This window comes from Bombina bombina, chromosome 6, assembly GCF_027579735.1.
Source record: "Bombina bombina isolate aBomBom1 chromosome 6, aBomBom1.pri, whole genome shotgun sequence".
Classification (NCBI taxonomy): domain Eukaryota; kingdom Metazoa; phylum Chordata; class Amphibia; order Anura; family Bombinatoridae; genus Bombina; species Bombina bombina.
In genome coordinates this window covers 507,099,208-507,118,722 of record NC_069504.1, presented here as the reverse complement: position 1 = coordinate 507,118,722, position 19,515 = coordinate 507,099,208, and the positions used below count along the sequence as shown (strand labels likewise).

The 19,515-nt window shown below is 40.2% G+C and overlaps 1 protein-coding gene across 2 annotated transcripts in view; it reads right to left on the bottom strand.

The window, feature by feature from the left end:
- PPCDC (phosphopantothenoylcysteine decarboxylase) overlaps positions 1-19,515 on the bottom strand; it is a 258,917-nt gene that overhangs the window by 86,760 nt on the left and 152,642 nt on the right. For both annotated transcript variants that reach the window (XM_053717390.1, XM_053717391.1), the window contains exon 10: positions 13,507-13,602. In XM_053717390.1, coding sequence (XP_053573365.1) covers positions 13,507-13,602 — 96 coding nt within the window. The remainder of the gene's footprint in view (positions 1-13,506; positions 13,603-19,515) is intronic.

Genomic DNA, 19,515 nt, shown 5'->3' with positions numbered 1-19,515 from the left:
TGACTACCATAGATCTGAAGGATGCATACCTTCACACTCCGATCCACAGGGATCATTTCCAGTTCCTGAGGTTCGCCTTTCTAGATCAGCACTTCCAGTTCATAGCACGTCCTTGGAGCTATTGCTCCAAGGACATTCACAACGGTTCTGGGGGACTCTTCTAGTGGTTTCCAGAACCCGAGGTATAGCGGTAGCGCCTTACCTGGAAGATATCTTGGTACAGGCACCATCTTTTCGTCTAGCAAGAGATCACTCAGAATTTCTTCCTAGTCTTCTCCAGTCACATGGATGGAAGATAAACTTTAAAAAGAGTTCTCTTACTCCAGATACCAGAGTGAATTTCCTGGGCACAGTTATAGACTCGGTATTCATGAAAATCTTTCTAACAGATCAGAGACGTTGCAAGCTAAAAGCAGCATGTCTTGCCCTCCAGGCCTCCTTGAGACCTTCGGTAGCCCAGTGTATGGAGGTAATTGGACTCATGGTGTCTTGTATGGACATCATTCCCTTTGCCAGATTCCATCTCAGACCTTTACAGCTATGCATACTGAGACAATGGAATGGCGACCATTCCGATCCGTCACAACAGATAGTTCTGGACAACCTGTCGAGAGACTCTCTCTCTTGGTGGCTCTGTCAAGATCACCTTTCCCAAGGCACGTGTTTCTTGAGACAGTCCTAGGAGATTGTTTGGGATGCCAAGAAGCACAGGTGCTGTAGATTCAGGAGGAGTCCACTCTTCCGATCAATATCTTGGCACTCCAGGCAATCTTTAATGCTCTGAAGGCTTGGCCCCTCCTGGGTTGGTCCCAGTTTATCAGATTCCAATCAGACAATATAACTTTGGTAGCCTACATCAACCATCAGGGAGGAACAAGAAGTTCCTTAGCGATGAGAGAAGTATCTCAAATCCTAGAATGTGCGGAGGCCCACAGCTGTACGCTGTCAGCGATCCACATTCCAGATGTGGACAACTGGGAAGCGGACTTCCTCAGCAGGCAATCCTTTCACCCGGGGGAATAGTCTCTCCCCGCCGAGGTCTTTGCAGAGATATGCAGCAGATGGGGGATGCCGGAGACAGACCTCATGGCCTCCCGTCTCAATGCCAAACTCAGTATGGGTCGAGATCGAGGGATCCTCAAACTGTTCCATGGAGGTTCAGACTCATATCTCTTTCCTCCATTACCTCTTCTCCCTCGTGTGGTGGCCCACATCAAACAAGAGCAAGCATCAGTGATTCAAACTGCTCCATCCTGGTCGCAAAGGATTAGGTTTGCGGATCTGTTGGGGATGTCCTAGGAGAGATATTTAAGCCTTTGGCTGGGGTATCTTTGCCTCCTCCTGGTGGCCAGGTGTTGTTTTTCCCAACAGTAAGGAATGAACTTGTGGACTCTCTCTGCCAGGAAAGAAAGGAATTTATCTGGTAAGAATAAATTTTGTTTTTTAACCAATAACAATTTTTGAGTTGACTGTCCCTTTAAATTATAAAGTATAAAACACACATCTAATCACAAAAATAACTTCAGAGTTTTCCCAATTTTGATATCACTACTGCTTTACAGAAATTTTAACTATGGCGATTATTACAATATTTAATTGCTATTGTACATTACCGAGTATCAATGTAATATTCATGAAACATGGGTCTCTGTATCTTTTGGGCCTGTGTGAGTGTATCACCCTCAGGGATGCGAGTGAACTTCTGTAAGTTTCCCAACTGGGGTCCTTGTGTCCACAAAAGATAAGCAACTACAGCTTAGGTCTATCTCTGGTAGTCAGCGTATTAGAATGCCAGCCCAAAAGGATTTCAGTGTCAGAGCAGGGAACTATAGCCACAAGGCAAAGGATTCAGCCAAAACCAAACAGTCTCTCTCAACTCTGTGAGAGCTCTTTTTTCTCTAGCATTCCTTCTTCCCCTTTTGCACATCATCCAGTGAAATCATTGAGGGGGTGAGTGACATTTCTCATTGGTCAGCCTCTCTTGTGAGTTAATGCCCTTAAGGTCAAAATAGACTTGGCTGCATTCTCCCAAATAACTACAAGGTGTCAAGCATAAGACGCAAGACAGTGAATTTTAGTATATTTTAACTTATGGTGCCTTTAATTATTTTAGATGTCTAAATCTCATAACAGCATTAAGGTTAAAATGGGGCCTGGATTTATTCTTTAAAATATATATTTTGGAAAGTATATATCAATGGAATAAATAGCCGCCTGTATGTATATGTATGTATGTATATATATATCATTTTTTATTTTATTTTTAAATAATTTTTATTGAGGTTTCAACAGACAATTCACAAGATAAAAAGGGAGTACATCATACACAGTTAGTAAATACAAAGAGTTTCAAGTACTATACAATAGCGAATGTATACAGGTAATCCAAAAAAAAAAAAAAATTTGCATTAGTAAACCACTCTGATGTATACTGGTGATTTGCCAATTTAAATGTAAACCTTCTATTGAACTCAGGAGGCCACTCTTGGGCCTCACATCTAAATAGTATAAGCCAGTTAGAGAAGATTACAGTGAAATAAGTGAGACCACTTTTGGGCCCCCAAACTAACCTCTTTTTTTTTTGAATAATTAACATAGGTTATGCACATTTTAAATAGTATGTAAAAAATAACGTGGTAATGATATATTTATTTATGTGAAAAATAGCCGACTATCCCCTAATTGAATGTAAACAGTAACCATAACTATGAGATAAACCCCTTACATGTGGAACAAGACCTATTTCAAAAACCCCTCGTTAGAACTAAGGGAGAGAAGACGGTGTATGGAATATGCAGATTATATGGGAGTCTAAATATATAGTATGAATTGCAAGAGAGTGTATCATTTTTTAGTGTCAAAGCAGTACCAGACCCCTTGACAACCATTTGAGAATTAGCTAGTGGCTCTACTAATGTTATGCAAACACCTCATAATTAAAGATGGAAATTAAAAACATTAAGACTAGAGGAGTGCAATAGACGTGGTAACATATAACCATAGCCTAATTATGGAGTATGTTGGGTTCAACTTTCCAAGAAGTGCATTGGTGGTAGTCATTAAGTGCTAAGTCTATAAACTATGAGGGCCTTATATGCTAAGTCACTCATATTGGTGGGTTGTAGTGAGCTAATTCCTTGCTCAAAAGATATATAGTGTAAGCTAGACATATAGAGCTATCCAGACATACAATTACGTAGTTGCTTATAGAAAAGGGATCCCCAGATGGCGACACATGTTAGAGCGCGCCGCCCCGGCCGCAGGCGGCGCCCTCCAAAGACTAAGAAAAAGGCCCAAGGATCATTGTTTAGGGTAACCTTGAAGCAAAATATGTATATTAGTAACGCCATATGCTGGTGCTGGAACTCTACAGATAGTAAAAATAAAATATAATTCTAGTAAAAGCAAGCTTAGAAATAGCATTCTATCAAACCCAATGCTACTGATTTTATTGAGGCCAGTGTACTAGCCAACATCCCAGAGAACTCAGTAAAATCAATGTTTACTACACGATACACTCAGCCTATATGTACTAGAGAGGGAGTGATGCTTTACCAATAGGTTAGTGAGGTTATTACAATGTAGGGCATATCAATCATATTACCACATATATTCACATAAGGGGGTACATATGAAGTCTTGAGCTGGCTCTTGATGAGGTATCTAAGTGATTATACAACAGCATTCCTCAAAATAGGTACCTTCACATGAAAACAAGGTAATGGCAAAAGGGCAAATATACTTATGTTGGATACCGGCCTAGGGCCACAAGGAGGGGCTGCACAGTAAAATAATACACACACTCAAGGCACTATTATAAGCCCTGTATGATAAAGGGATAGGATCATTGTTACAATTGGTAATTGACAAACTTAATATAAAATATAGAATTGCATACAACCATCTAAACATCAAACCAAACACCCAACAGACCCCTACTAGGTAACCGAGTATAGCAGTCCTGTTGAAAATGGTAAAAACAGTATAAACATCTAGGAAACAGACATTCAGAAGGCCAGATGAAGTGTCCCTGTATATCAAGTTCTATTGTTCACATTAGGCCATAGGTACAGTTCGCAAACAATTATAGGGAAGGGGAGTCGTGCTTAAGAGAATATGTCCTCAGACTTGGCAGTCTAATGATAGTTAGATAGGCAGTGGGCTCTGTAACATACCCGCTGCGGATTTGTACTTGCGGTCAAGAAGCCTCATCAACCTACCCCTGTCCTCATGAGCCGGGTATTAGCCATGGTAACTACACAACCCATCGACTGCTGCTGTGTGTGAAATACCGACCCTGGCACATACCACATAGTTAGCAGAAGCGACGCCATATGAGGTAAGCGTCCTTTGTCAAGCCACCTTCGACTTCTAAATACTACCAGGTATCGTGGTCTGGGGGAGATCAGCCCAATCAGGTTGATGGCAGAGAGAGGCGTCAAAGACGACTGAGACCACGAGTATGATGCCGGATCGCTTCTTCCGTCTTGAGTGACTGGGACCGGATTGCTCATGAAATTTTCCAGCGTTTTCAAGGTTTTCTTCTGGCCCTCTGCTCGACACAGCTGGAACTCTACAGGTATTGTATGTGAGACAGGCGCCACAGGTTCAGCATCGATGCGATCCATAGCTCCAGCACGGCAGTGCATAGGTAGTATGGGGGATCCTCTTGGCTCCATAATGCTTTCAACCTCCGGCTCCTCCGCTGTAACTGGTAAAAGCACTAACCCCACAGGCGTGGGACTCTGAGGAGATAGCAGTTCGCCATCCGAGATAGTCGCTGTGTTCCGATCCTCTAGGATACTTGTCGGTACCAGTAAAGAGGCGCTCAAAGTGGTAACTTCTGAGGGAGTGTTTGGTAGCTTGCAGAGTGCCTCAAAAAATTCCTCTCGATAACGTAGGAGCAAACAGCTTATTTCATTCAGGAGGTAGATGGGTTCTATAGTAGACATATTTGCCTCAGGGGATAGTCAGCTTGCAATATTCAAGGTATATGTTTTTTGCAGTGTGTTTGCGGTATATCACTGCAAAGTAACGACGGGAGTACATCGGCCTCCCGCCGGGGGGTTGTAGGATGGTAGGCCGCAATCCTTTAAGTTGCTCCGGGACGCTGTGTATGATCTTAGTTCCAAAAATAGCATTATACAATGAGAGGGCTTTCTTTGCTGTATATCCTTAATCCAAAAGATATAAGTAATGGATCGATAAAGAAAAAGTTTTACTCAGTTTGGAACAGAGAGTTAGAGGAGCTGAAGATTTTGCAGCCTGTCATGGCCGCTGCCCGGAAGTTCCCCTATATATATATCATTTTTAAATAATTTTCCTTGGTATATTCTGGTGAGTATAGTGAAATACATTATTAACTTTTTAATTTCATTAGCAGCGCCATATTTCATTAATAGCGGTTAATCCTAAAGCTACATTTGTAAAATCTGATATCCTTTATGTCATAATGAATTTATATCCTTATTTGTTTTTTTTTGTTTTGTTTTTAATTTTTCTTATTTAAAGGACACAGTCAGAATTAGGTTTTATGGTTTAGAAGGATATGTAGTCTGAATAAATAGTATATTTCTTAATCTGGAACCTGGCTTTAGTGTTTTAGAATATATTTCTTATGTTCAGTATCAATGTTTCAATATTTCCCATATCTGTATGTCTCATGACAATATCTTATCTGATATTAAACAGGGACACTATACACTTGATTTTTCTTTGCATAAAATGTTTTGTAGATGATCCATCTATATAGCCCATAGTTTTTTTTTGTTTTTAAATATATAGTTTTCCTTTTTTAAAAAAAAAAAAAAAATAACATTGCTCAGATTTTCAGACTATTAACCAAGCCCCAAAGCTTTAGGAGAATACAGGGGTATACCTACTCCAGCTTGCTCCTGTTGCTTTTCCTATGCAGAGGAAGGGGGAGTGTGTTATTTCCCACTTAAAGTGCGTGTTCTAGCTACCTTTTTAAAAGAGCTAAACTGGGAGCTTCTAAGTAAGTTTTTAAACTGTTTTATACTGGATTTTTATATCAGTACCTGTGCACGTTATTCTTTATAGTAGAGTCTATTACATGCAGTGATATGAAAATTGGTGTATATTGTCCCTTTTAAATGGCTCACAATATCCTATCTCTGATACATTATATGTATATTTGTACATTAATTTGGTATATCAAACATGTTGATCAGCATTGATTGTAACATTATCATGATCTCTATGTAATATCAAATAATATATTTTAATTTAGTTTTAGTTCCACAAAATTTCAAATTTTCTATGTGTTCAGCTTATGCCTTAACATATGTTTCTCTTTTGTTCCTGGGTAGACCCAGTATCTGAGTTTGCTCAGAGAGACAATTACCACCCACTGTGGTCAGTGTCTTTATTGGTGTTCCAGTTTAAAAAAAGGTCCAGGCCAACACCACAGCGGGGTGGTTCTTGGGTTTGTTCTTCTGTTGTTGTTCCCTAGATAAATAGTTTTTGGCAGGAAAACTTTTGACGTTAATTTTATTAGTCACTGAGTTTTAAATTTATTTTAATTAAAGGGACATAATACTCATATGCTAAATCACTTGAAACTGATGCAGTATAACTGTAAAAAGCTGACAGGAAAATATCACCTGAGCATCTCTATGTAAAAAAGGAAGATATTTTACCTCACAATCTCCTCAGCTCAGCAGAGTACGTTCTGTGTAAAACGTTATACTCAGCTGCAGCCCAGCTGCAGGTAAAAAAATTATTTTAAAAAATGAAGAAATGAACAGCAGCCAATCAGCATCAGCAGTGCTGAGGTCATTAACTCTTTTACTGTGATCTCATGAGATTTGACTTAACTCTCATGAGATTTCATTGTAAACTTCCCTAAATTGAATAGGGAAATAACATGAGAGTGCACGAGGCTCATCCCTTCAGCTGTCCCGGGACAGACATACTAATATGCTTCTTACAAATCCTTTACAATGGGATGTGGCTACTGAGGAACTTTTGAGGTAAAAACATAATTTATGCTTACCTGATAAATTCCTTTCTCCTGTAGTGTAGTCAGTCCACGGGTCATCATTACTTCTGGGATATTAACTCCTCCCCAACAGGAAGTGCAAGAGGATCACCCAAGCAGAGCTGCTATATAGCTCCTCCCCTCTACGTCACACCCAGTCATTCGACCGAGAACCAAACGAGAAAGGAGAAACTATAGGGTGCAGTGGTGACTGGAGTATAATTTAAAAATTTAGACCTGCCATAAAAAACAGGGCGGGCCGTGGACTGACTACACTACAGGAGAAAGGAATTTATCAGGTAAGCATAAATTATGTTTTCTCCTGTTAAGTGTGGTCAGTCCACGGGTCATCATTACTTCTGGGATACCAATACCAAAGCTAAAGTACACGGATGACGGGAGGGACAGGCAGGATCTTTATACGGAAGGGACCACTGCCTGAAGAACCTTTCTCCCAAAAACAGCCTCCGAAGAAGCAAAAGTGTCAAATTTGTAAAATTTGGAAAAAGTATGAAGAGAAGACCAAGTTGCAGCCTTGCAAATCTGTTCAACAGATGCCTCATTCTTAAAGGCCCAAGTGAAAGCCACAGCTCTAGTAGAATGAGCTGTAATTCTTTCAGGAGGCTGCTGTCCAGCAGTCTCATAGGCTAAACGTATTATGCTACGAAGCCAAAAAGAGAGAGAGGTAGCAGAAGCTTTTTGACCTCTCCTCTGTCCAGAATAAACGACAAACAGGGAAGAAGTTTGGCGAAAATCTTTAGTTGCCTGTAAATAAAATTTCAGGGCACGGACTACATCTAGATTGTGCAGAAGTCGTTCCTTCTTTGAAGAAGGGTTAGGACACAATGATGGAACAACAATCTCTTGATTGATATTCTTGTTAGTGACAACCTTAGGTAAGAACCCAGGTTTAGTACGCAGAACTACCTTATCCGAATGAAAAATCAGATACGGAGAATCACAATGTAAGGCTGATAACTCAGAGACTCTACGAGCCGAGGAAATAGCCATTAAAAACAGAACTTTCAAGATAACAATTTAATATCAATGGAATGAAGGGGTTCAAACGGAACACCCTGTAAAACGTTAAGAACTAAATTTAAGCTCCACGGTGGAGCAACAGTTTTAAACACAGGCTTAATCCTGGCCAAAGCCTGGCAAAAAGCCTGAACGTCTGGAACTTCTGACAGACGTTTGTGTAAAAGAATGGACAGAGCTGAGATCTGTCCCTTTAAGGAACTAGCAGATAAACCCTTTTCTAAACCCTCTTGTAGAAAAGACAATATCCTAGGAATCCTAACCTTACTCCATGAGTAACTCTTGGATTTGCACCAATGTAAGTATTTACGCCATATTTTATGGTAAATCTTTCTGGTAACAGGTTTCCTAGCCTGTATTAAGGTATCAATTACTGACTCCGAAAATCCACGCTTTGATAAAATCAAGCGTTCAATTTCCAAGCAGTCAGCTTCAGAGAAATTAGATTTTGATGTTTGAAAGGACCCTGAATTAGAAGGTCCTGTCTCAGAGGCAGAGACCAAGGTGGACAGGATGACATGTCCACTAGATCTGCATACCAGGTCCTGCGTGGCCACGCAGGCGCTATTAGAATCACCGATGCTCTCTCCTGTTTGATCCTGGCAATCAATCGAGGAAGCGACGCCATGAGATCTATCTCTGGTTTGCCCCAAAGTCGAAGTATTTGGGCAAAGACCTCCGGATGAAGTTCCCACTCCCCCGGATGAAAAGTCTGACGACTTAGGAAATCCGCCTCCCAGTTCTCCACTCCAGGAATGTGGATCGCTGACAGGTGGCAAGAGTGAGACTCTGCCCAGCGAATTATCTTTGATACTTCCATCATCGCTAGGGAGCTTCTTGTCCCTCCTTGATGGTTGATGTAAGCTACAGTCGTGATGTTGTCCGACTGAAACCTGATGAACCCCCGAGTTGTTAACTGAGGCCAAGCCAGAAGGGCATTGAGAACTGCTCTCAATTCCAGAATGTTTATTGGAAGGAGACTCTCCTCCTGAGTCCATGATCCCTGAGCCTTCAGGGAATTCCAGACAGCGCCCCAACCTAGTAGGCTGGCGTCTGTTGTTACAATTGTCCAATCTGGTCTGCTGAATGGCATCCCCCTGGACAGATATGGCCGAGAAAGCCACCATAGAAGAGAATTTCTGGTCTCTTGATCCAGATTCAGAGTAGGGGACAAATCTGAGTAATCCCCATTCCACTGACTTAGCATGCACAATTGCAGCGGTCTGAGATGTAGGCGTGCAAAGGGTACTATGTCCATTGCCGCTACCATTAAGCCGATTACCTCCATGCATTGAGCCACTGACGGGTGTTGAATGGAATGAAGGACACGGCAAGCATTTTGAAGCTTTGTTAACCTGCCTTCTGTCAGGTAAATCTTCATTTCTACAGAATCTATAAGAGTCCCCAAGAAGGGAACTCTTGTGAGTGGAAAGAGAGAACTTTTCTCTTCGTTCACCTTCCACCCATGCGACCTTAGAAATGCCAGTACTAACTCTGTATGAGACTTGGCAGTTTGAAAGCTTGACGCTGGTATCAGAATGTCGTCTAGGAACGGAGCCACCGAAATTCCTTGTGGTCTTAGTACCGCCAGAAGAGCGCCCAGAACCTTTGTGAAGATTCTTGGAGCCGTAGCCAATCCGAATGGAAGAGCTACAAACTGGTAATGCCTGTCTAGGAAGGCAAACCTTAGATACCGGTAATGATCTTTGTGAATCGGTATGTGAAGGTAAGCGTCCTTTAAATCCACTGTGGTCATGTACTGACCCTTTTGGATCATGGGTAAGATTGTCCGAATAGTTTCCATTTTGAACGATGGAACTCTTAGGAATTTGTTTAAGATCTTTAAATCCAAGATTGGTCTGAAGGTTCCTTCTTTCTTGGGAACCACAAACAGATTTGAGTAAAACCCCTGTCCGTGCTCCGACCGCGGAACCGGGTGGATCACTCCCATTAGCAAAAGATCTTGTACACAGCGTAGAAACGCCTCCTTCTTTATTTGGTTTGTTGACAACCTTGAAAGATGAAATCTCCCTTTTGGGGGAGAGATTTTGAAGTCCAGAAGATATCCCTGAGATATGATCTCTAACGCCCAGGGATCCTGGACATCTCTTGCCCAAGCCTGGGCGAAGAGAGAAAGTCTGCCCCCCACTAGATCCGTTCCTGGATCGGGGGCCCTCAATTCATGCTGTCTTAGGGGCAGCAGCAGGTTTTCTGGCCTGCTTGCCCTTGTTCCAGGACTGGTTAGGTTTCCAGCCTTGTCTGTAGCGAGCAACAGCTCCTTCCTGTTTTGGTGCAGAGGAAGTTGATGCTGCTCCTGCCTTGAAGTTACGAAAGGCACGAAAATTAGACTGTCTAGCCCTAGGTTTGGCTCTGTCTTGAGGCAGGGCATGGCCTTTACCTCCTGTAATGTCAGCGAAAATTTCTTTCAAACCGGGCCCGAATAAGGTCTGCCCTTTGAAAGGTATGTTAAGTAATTTAGATTTAGAAGTAACATCAGCTGACCAGGATTTTAGCCACAGTGCTCTACGTGCCTGAATGGCGAATCCGGAATTCTTAGCCGTAAGTTTAGTTAAATGTACTACGGCATCTGAAATAAATGAATTAGCTAGCTTAAGGGTTTTAAGCTTATTTGAAATCTCGTCTATGGTTATTGAGTCAAGAGTCTCTTCCAGAGACTCGGACCAAAATGCGGCCGCAGCCGTGACAGACGCAATACATGCAAGGGGTTGCAATATAAAACCTTGTTGAACAAACATTTTCTTAAGGTAACCCTCTGATTTTTTATCCATTGGATCTGAAAAGGCACAGCTATCCTCCACCGGGATAGTGGTACGCTTAGCCAGAGTAGAAACCGCTCCCTCCACCTTAGGGACCATCTGCCATAAGTCCCGTGTGGTGGCGTCTATTGGAAACATTTTTCTAAATACAGGAGGGGGGGAAAAGGGTACACCGGGCCTATCCCACTCCTTAGTAATTATCTCTGTAAGCCTCTTAGGTATAGGAAATACGTCAGTACTCGCTGGTACTGCATAGTATCTATCCAGCCTACATAATTTCTCTGGGATTGCAACGGTGTTACAATCATTCAGAGCCGCTAATACCTCCCCTAGCAGTACACGGAGGTTTTCTAGTTTAAACTTAAAATTTGAAATGTCTGAATCCACTCTATTTGGATCAGATCCGTCACCTGCAGATTGAAGCTCTCCGTCCTCATGTTCTGCAAATTGTGACGCAGTATCTGACATGGCCCTAATATTATCAGCGCACTCTGTTCTCACCCCAGAGTGATCTCGCTTACCTCTAAGTTCTGGTAATTTAGACAAAACTTCAGTCATAACATTAGCCATGTCCTGTAGTGTGATTTGTAATGGCCGCCCTGAAGTACTCGGCGTTACAATATCACGCACCTCCCGAGCGGGAGATGCAGGTACTGACACGTGAGGCAAGTTAGTCGGCATAACTTCCCCCTCGTTGTTTGGTGAATGATGTTAAATTTGTACAGATTGACTTTTATTTAAAGTAGCATCAATGCAATTAGTACATAAATTTCTATTGGGCTCCACCTTGGCTTTTGCACATATAGCACAGAGATATTCCTCTGAGTCAGACATGTTTAACAAACTAGCAATTAAACTAGCAAGCTTGGAAATACTTTTCAACTCAATTTACAAGTAATATGAAAAACGCACTGTGCCTTTAAGAAGCACAGAAAAAAACTATGACAGTTGAATAACAATGAACCGGAGAAATTATAAAAACCAAATTTTTCCCGGTAAAGGCATAAATTTAGCAAAGGATTGCCCCCATTAGCAATGGATAACTAACCCTTAATAGCAGAAAAAAATGTACAAAATATAAACGTTTTTTATCACAGTCAAAGCACAATCTCACAGGTCTGCTGTGAGTGATTACCTCCCTCAAAATAATTTTTGAAGACCCTTGAGCTCTGTAGAGACGATCCGGATCATGCAGGGAGAGAAACAGACTTGTGACTGAATTTCTGATGCGTAGCAAAAGCGCCAAAATAGGCCCCTCCACCTCACACACAGCAGTGAGGGAAGTTCAGTAAACTGTCTTAAATTAAAATAAACGACAGCCAAGTGGAAAAACAGTGCCCAAAACAATTTTTCACCCAGTACCTCAGATAATTAAACGATTTAACATGCCAGAAAAACGTTTAAAATCAAATAACATGAAATGTCATTAAACAGCCTGTTGCTAGACGTTCCCACTGCAAGTTAGGCTAAAAGTTATATGCATATAGTATTATCCCAGTGAAGTGCCATTCCCCAGAATACTGAAGTGTAAACATATATACATAACAGCCTGATACCAGTTGCTACTACTGCATTTAAGGCTGAACTTACATTATATCGGTATTGGCAGTATTTTCTCAGTCAATTCCATTCCTCAGAAAATAATATACTGCAACATACCTCTTTGCAGGTGAACCTGCCCGCTGTCCCCTGATCTGAAGTTTACCTCACCCCTCAGAATGGCCGAGAACAGCAAAATGAATCTTAGCTACGCCGGCTAAAATCATCCAAAAACTCAGGTAGATTCTTCTTCAAATTCTACCTGAGAAGGAACAACACACTCCGGTGCTGTTTTAAAATAACAAACTTTTGATTGAAGATATAAAAACTAAGTATAATCACCACAGTCCTCTCACACATCCTATCTATTAGTTGGGTGCAAGAGAATGACTGGGTGTGACGTAGAGGGGAGGAGCTATATAGCAGCTCTGCTTGGGTGATCCTCTTGCACTTCCTGTTGGGGAGGAGTTAATATCCCAGAAGTAATGATGACCCGTGGACTGACTACACTTAACAGGAGAAATATCTTTCTTTTTTACATAGAGATGTTCAGGTGATATTTTCTAGTCTGCTTTTTACAGCTATACTGCATTACTTTCAAGTGTTTAAACATTTGGGTATTATGGCCCTTTAAGGCATTTTGCTCCTTAAGATAAAATCTTAACATTTGGTTATGGCAAGTAACAATGATCAAAGAGCAAATTCTTCCTAGCCTGGCAGATTCTTTTACAAATTGCCATTTGGTTTACAGTTTTAGTTGAACAAATTGATGCTTCCTGCACCAAATCAATTTTATCCAAATGTGCGTTTCCCTTATAAATAAATAATTCATATATTGATCTAAGTTTTCCCCACAATTTATCTAGCAATATGTACTGTATATCTATTTTTTTATATAGAAATTATAGGATTTTTCATGTCCCAATAAGGTATAAAGGCTGCAAATAAAAACAACACATTACAATGGCTATACAGTGTTACATCAAACTTTACTTTCTAAATGTGCAGGATTTTTGTCACAGTTTAATGAACATCAATAATGAAAATCAGTAGCATATTTAATTGATGACAATATTTCACATTTAACATTATTTAGAACACTAAGCCTAAAAATAAGTTTGCTTTTTTCCCCTTATTTGTAGGGCTTCTTACCTCCCATTCATCCTTGTCACTATATATCGGCACACCTAGACCATGCTCATGGTAAAAATGCTTCGCGTTCTCTGTGCTTACAACCTGGACCTGGACCTGAAGCAGGGAAACAGAGAAAACAAAAATGATCTAAATAAAAGAGTGGAATACACAATATATAAAGATACAAAGGAAATAACCCATACTATACGGGACAAAATCAACATAGAAGTTGAAAAAAGTATGCATTTATTAGCACTTCATTCTCCTTGTCTAGGATTATAATTTGAACATCGATAGGGGAATGAGGTTAGGAGATTGTAGTTAAAATGTAACCTTTATTGGTTCAATTAAAAAAAAACCAGAACACAACAACATAAAGTTGGTTAAAAACACAAAAAGATTTGGACCAGTATGTGTGATTAACCACTTTTAGGTGATATGAATATTGTAGTAATATACCTCTTGCCTCTAAGTGGAAAAACACTGGGTTAGATGGAAAATGTGGTGTGATGATTCTAGAGATAAAGTATTAAAGTCTCCTAAGAGGGTAAATAGATCAGATAGTTGCTCTGAATTGATATTACAGATTCAGCAAAGTAGGCTATAATTATGTTGTACCTTATTCTTATACGTGTCAAAATTGCTCAGAATAAAGTTGTTTGATCTTCCTCTTATTTAGAGTTTAACTGGAGATAGTAATGATTTAACTATCGGGGTATGGCACTTAGACTAAAGAATAATTATATGAAGATAAATGTGGATAGGGTAGCCACAAGTACGTATAATAATACTGTTGGCATACAGTGTCTTTTGTCAGTGGCTAATACCGTCCAATGTACAATAAACTCGCCTACAATCTTAGTTTATATTAACAATTGCTCTGAGGTCAAATGTATACTTATTGTTGTATCAAATCAGTTAAATAAAATTGATTTATCCTCCTCTTTATTAGAGTTTAACTAGAGATCATAATGATTTGGCTATCAGGATATTTGCACTCTGACCAAAGAACAAATGTGTAAAGATAAATGTGGATAGAGTAACCACACTTGTATATAATAATGCTTATTGACACACTGTGTCTTTTGTCAGTGGCTCATACCGTCCAATGTGCAATACATTGCTTGCAACCTTTGTTTATGTTTACAAAGATCTATAATAATATCAACGATAATGTAGGGTTACTAGATTCAATCAGAATCTTCAGTATCACGCTTGTGCAGGTATAAATGCATTAAAATGCAAGCTACTATTGCATGTAATTTTTGTGGTTATGATTTTAGCTTTGATTCTGGATAATGTGTGTTAGATTGTTGTACTAGGGCTTAGTTCAAACACCCTGTTAAATAGAATATTATCAACAAACACTTAAATGCGTTATACTCTGTAGTTAAATTGTTGCCAGCACATGATGTATCTATGTTAACATGTTAACAATCCTTTATAAGGCAACTACAAAGCGTTGTAGTGATAAAGAATGTCTGTAGGCACCTGTATATGTGGCGCTCAGTTGTATCTATATAGTTAGAATACTAAATGGAGGCTGATATTTGTTTAAACGGATATTTGTTTAAGCATTAAATTTCATTGCAGATTAGTTTGCATCAGTTGCACTTTGCATACTGTTGCATTATTTAAGATGTCGCCCCCTGAATAATATTCATAAATATTAAGTTTGTATAGTTAGTAATAACATGATGAATTTGTGAATCGCTGTGTTAATGTAGCGATCACTGATTAACTACACATCACACATATCTCTCAGATTCACTTAGCCATTATTTTTACATATGAATACTAAATATCATGCAAGTCTCTGATTCACACCACACTTAGGCCTAGATTTAGAGTTCGGCGGTAGCCGTGAAAACCAGCGTTAGAGGCTCCTAACGCTGGTTTTAGGCTACCGCCGGTATTTGGAGTCAGTGATTAAAGGGTCTAACGCTCACTTTTCAGCCGCGACTTTTCCATACCGCAGATCCCCTTACGTCAATTGCGTATCCTATCTTTTCAATGGGATCTTCCTAACGCCGGTATTTAGAGTAGTTTCTGAAGTGAGCGTTAGAGCTCTAACGACAAAACTCCAGCCGCAGGAAAAAAGCAGGAGTTAAGAGCTTTCTGGGCTAACGCCGGTTCATAAAGCTCTTAACTACTGTGCTCTAAAGTACACTAACACCCATAAACTACCTATGTACCCCTAAACCGAGGTCCCCCCACATCGCCGCAACTCGATTAAATTTTTTTAACCCCTAATCTGCCGACCGCCACCTACGTTATACTTATGTACCCCTAATCTGCTGCCCCTAACCCCGCCGACCCCTGTATTATATTTATTAACCCCTAACCTGCCCCCCACAACGTCGCCGCAAGCTACTTACAATAATTAACCCCTAATCTGCCGACCGCAAAGCGCCGCCACCTACGTTATCCTTATGTACCCCTAATCTGCTGCCCCTAACACCGCCGACCCCTATATTATATTTATTAACCCCTAATCTGCCCCCCTCAACGTCGCCGACACCTGCCTACACTTATTAACCCCTAATCTGCCGAGCGGACCTGAGCGCTACTATAATAAAGTTATTAACCCCTAATCCGCCTCACTAACCCTATCATAAATAGTATTAACCCCTAATCTGCCCTCCCTAACATCGCCGACACCTAACTTCAATTATTAACCCCTAATCTGACGACCGGAGCTCATCGCTACTATAATAAATGGATTAACCCCTAAAGCTAAGTCTAACCCTAACACTAACACCCCCCTAACTTAAATATAATTTAAATCTAACGAAATTAATTAACTCTTATTAAATAAATTATTCCTATTTAAAGCTAAATACTTACCTGTAAAATTAATCCTAATATAGCTACAATATAAATTATAATTATATTATAGCTATTTTAGGATTAATATTTATTTTACAGACAAGTTTGTAATTATTTTAACCAGGTACAATAGCTATTAAATAGTTAAGAACTATTTAATAGTTACCTAGTTAAAATAATAACAAAATTACCTGTAAAATAAATCCTAACCTAAGTTATAATTAAACCTAACACTACCCTATCAATAAATTAATTAAATAAAATACCTACAATTACCTACAATTAACCTAACACTACACCATCAATAAATAAATTAAATACAATTGCTACAAATAACTACAATTACATAAACTAACTAAAGTACAAAAAATAAAAAATAACTAAGTTACAAAAAATAAAAAAATATTTACAAACATTAGAAAAATATTACAACAATTTTAAACTAATTACACCTACTCTAAGCCCCCTAATAAAATAACAAAGACCCCCAAAATAAAAAAATGCCCTACCCTATTCTAAATTAATAGAGTTAAAAGCTCTTTTACCTTACCAGCCCTGAACAGGGCCCTTTGCGGGGCATGCCCCAAGAAAATCAGCTCTTTTGCCTGTAAAAAAAAACATACAATACCCCCCCCCAACATTACAACCCACCACCCACATACCCCTAATCTAACCCAAACCCCCCTTAAATAAACCTAACACTAAGCCCCTGAAGATCTTCCTACCTTGTCTTCACCATCCAGGTATCACCGATCCGTCCTGGCATCCGGTGCTGAAGAGGTCCAGAAGAGGCTCCAAAGTCTTCCTCCTATCCGGCAAGAAGAGGACATCCGGACCGGCAAACATCTTCTCCAAGCGGCATCTTCGATCTTCTTCCATCCGGTGCGGAGCGGGTCCATCTTGAATAAGCCGACGCGGATCCATCCTCTTCTTCCGGCGTCTCCCGACGAATGACGGTTCCTTTAAGGGACGTCATCCAAGATGGCGTCCCTCGAATTCCGATTGGCTGATAGGATTCTATCAGCCAATCGGAATTAAGGTAGGAATATTCTGATTGGCTGATGGAATCAGCCAATCAGAATCAAGTTCAATCCGATTGGCTGATCCAATCAGCCAGTCAGATTGAGCTTGCATTCTATTGGCTGATCGGAACAGCCAATAGAATGCGAGCTCAATCTGATTGGCTGATTGGATCAGCCAATAGGATTTTACTTGATTCTGATTGGCTGATTCCATCAGCCAATCAGAATATTCCTACCTTAATTCCGATTGGCTGATAGAATCCTATCAGCCAATCGGAATTCGAGGGACGCCATCTTGGATGACGTCCCTTAAAGGAACCGTCATTCGTCGGGAGACGCCGGAAGAAGAGGATGGATCCGCGTCGGCTTATTCAAGATGGACCCGCTCCGCACCGGATGGAAGAAGATCGAAGATGCCGCTTGGAGAAGATGTTTGCCGGTCCGGATGTCCTCTTCTTGCCGGATAGGAGGAAGACTTTGGAGCCTCTTCTGGACCTCTTCAGCACCGGATGCCAGGACGGATCGGTGATACCAGGATGGTGAAGACAAGGTAGGAAGATCTTCAGGGGCTTAGTGTTAGGTTTATTTAAGGGGGGTTTGGGTTAGATTAGGGGTATGTGGGTGGTGGGTTGTAATGTTGGGGGGCTTGGGTATTGTATGTTTTTTTTTACAGGCAAAAGAGCTGATTTTCTTGGGGCATGCCCCGCAAAGGGCCCTGTTCAGGGCTGGTAAGGTAAAGAGCTTTTAACTCTATTAATTTTAGAATAGGGTAGGGCATTTTTTTTATTTTGGGGGTCCTTTGTTATTTTATTAGGGGGCTTAGAGTAGGGTTAATTAGTTTAAAATTGTTGTAATATTTTTCTTATGTTTGTTAATATTTTTTTTATTTTTTGTAACTTAGGTTATTTTTTATTTTTTGTACTTTAGTTAGTTTATGTAATTGTAGTTATTTGTAGCAATTGTATTTTAAATTTACTTTATTGATAGTGTTAGTGTTAGGTAATTGTAGGTTATTGTAGGTATTTTATTTAATTAATTTATTGGAGTAGGGTAAGTGTTAGGTTTAATTATAACTTAGGTTAGGACTTATTTTAAAGGTAATTTTGTTATTATTTTAACTAGTAACTATTAAATAGTTCTTAACTATTTAATAGCTATTGTACCTGGTTAAAATAATTACCAAGTTGCCTGTATAAATAAATATTAATCCTAAATAGCTACAATATAATTATAATTTATATTGTAGCTATATTTAGGAGTGTATTTTACAGGTAAGTATTTATCTTTAAATAGGAATAATTTATTTAATAAGAGTTAATTAATTTAGTTAGATTTAAATTATATTTAAGTTAGGGGGGGTGTTAGGGTTAGACTTAGCTTTAGGGGTTAATCCATTTATTATAGTAGCGATGAGCTCCGGTCGTCAGATTAGGGGGTTAATAATTAAGTTAGGGTGTCGGCGATGTTAGGGAGGGCAGATTAGGGGTTAATACTATTTATGATAGGGTTAGTGAGGCGGATTAGGGGTTAATAACTTTATTATAGTAGCGCTCAGGTCCGCTCAGGCAGATTAGGGGTTAATAAGTGTAGGCAGGTGTCGGCGACGTTGAGGGGGGGCAGGATTTAGGGGGTTAATAAAATATAATATAGGGGTCGGCGGTGTTAGGGACAGCAGATTAGGGTACATAGGGATATATGTAAGTTGCCGGCGGTTTACGGAGCGGAAGATTAGGGGTTAATAATATAATGCAGGGGTCAGCGATAGCGGGGGCAGGCAGATTAGGGGTTAATAAGTGTAAAGGGTAGGGGTGGTTTAGACTCGGGGTACATGTTAGAGTGTTAGGTGCAGAGCTAGGAAGTGTTTCCCCCACATAGAAACAATGGGGCTGCGTTAGGAGCTGATACGCTGCTTTTTTGCAGGTGTTAGGTTTTTTTTTCAGCTTCAAACAGCCCCATTGTTTCCTATGGAGAATCGTGCACGGAGCACGTTTTTGAGGGCTGCCGCGGTCCGTAAGCAACTCTGGTATCGAGAGTTGCATTTGCGGTAAAAATGCTCTACGCTCCTTTTTTGGAGCCTAACGCAGCATTTTTTTGAACTCTCGATACCAGAGTTAATTTTATGGTGCGGCCAGAAAAAAAGCCAGCGTAGCTGTTAACAGCCCCATCTACAGCCAAA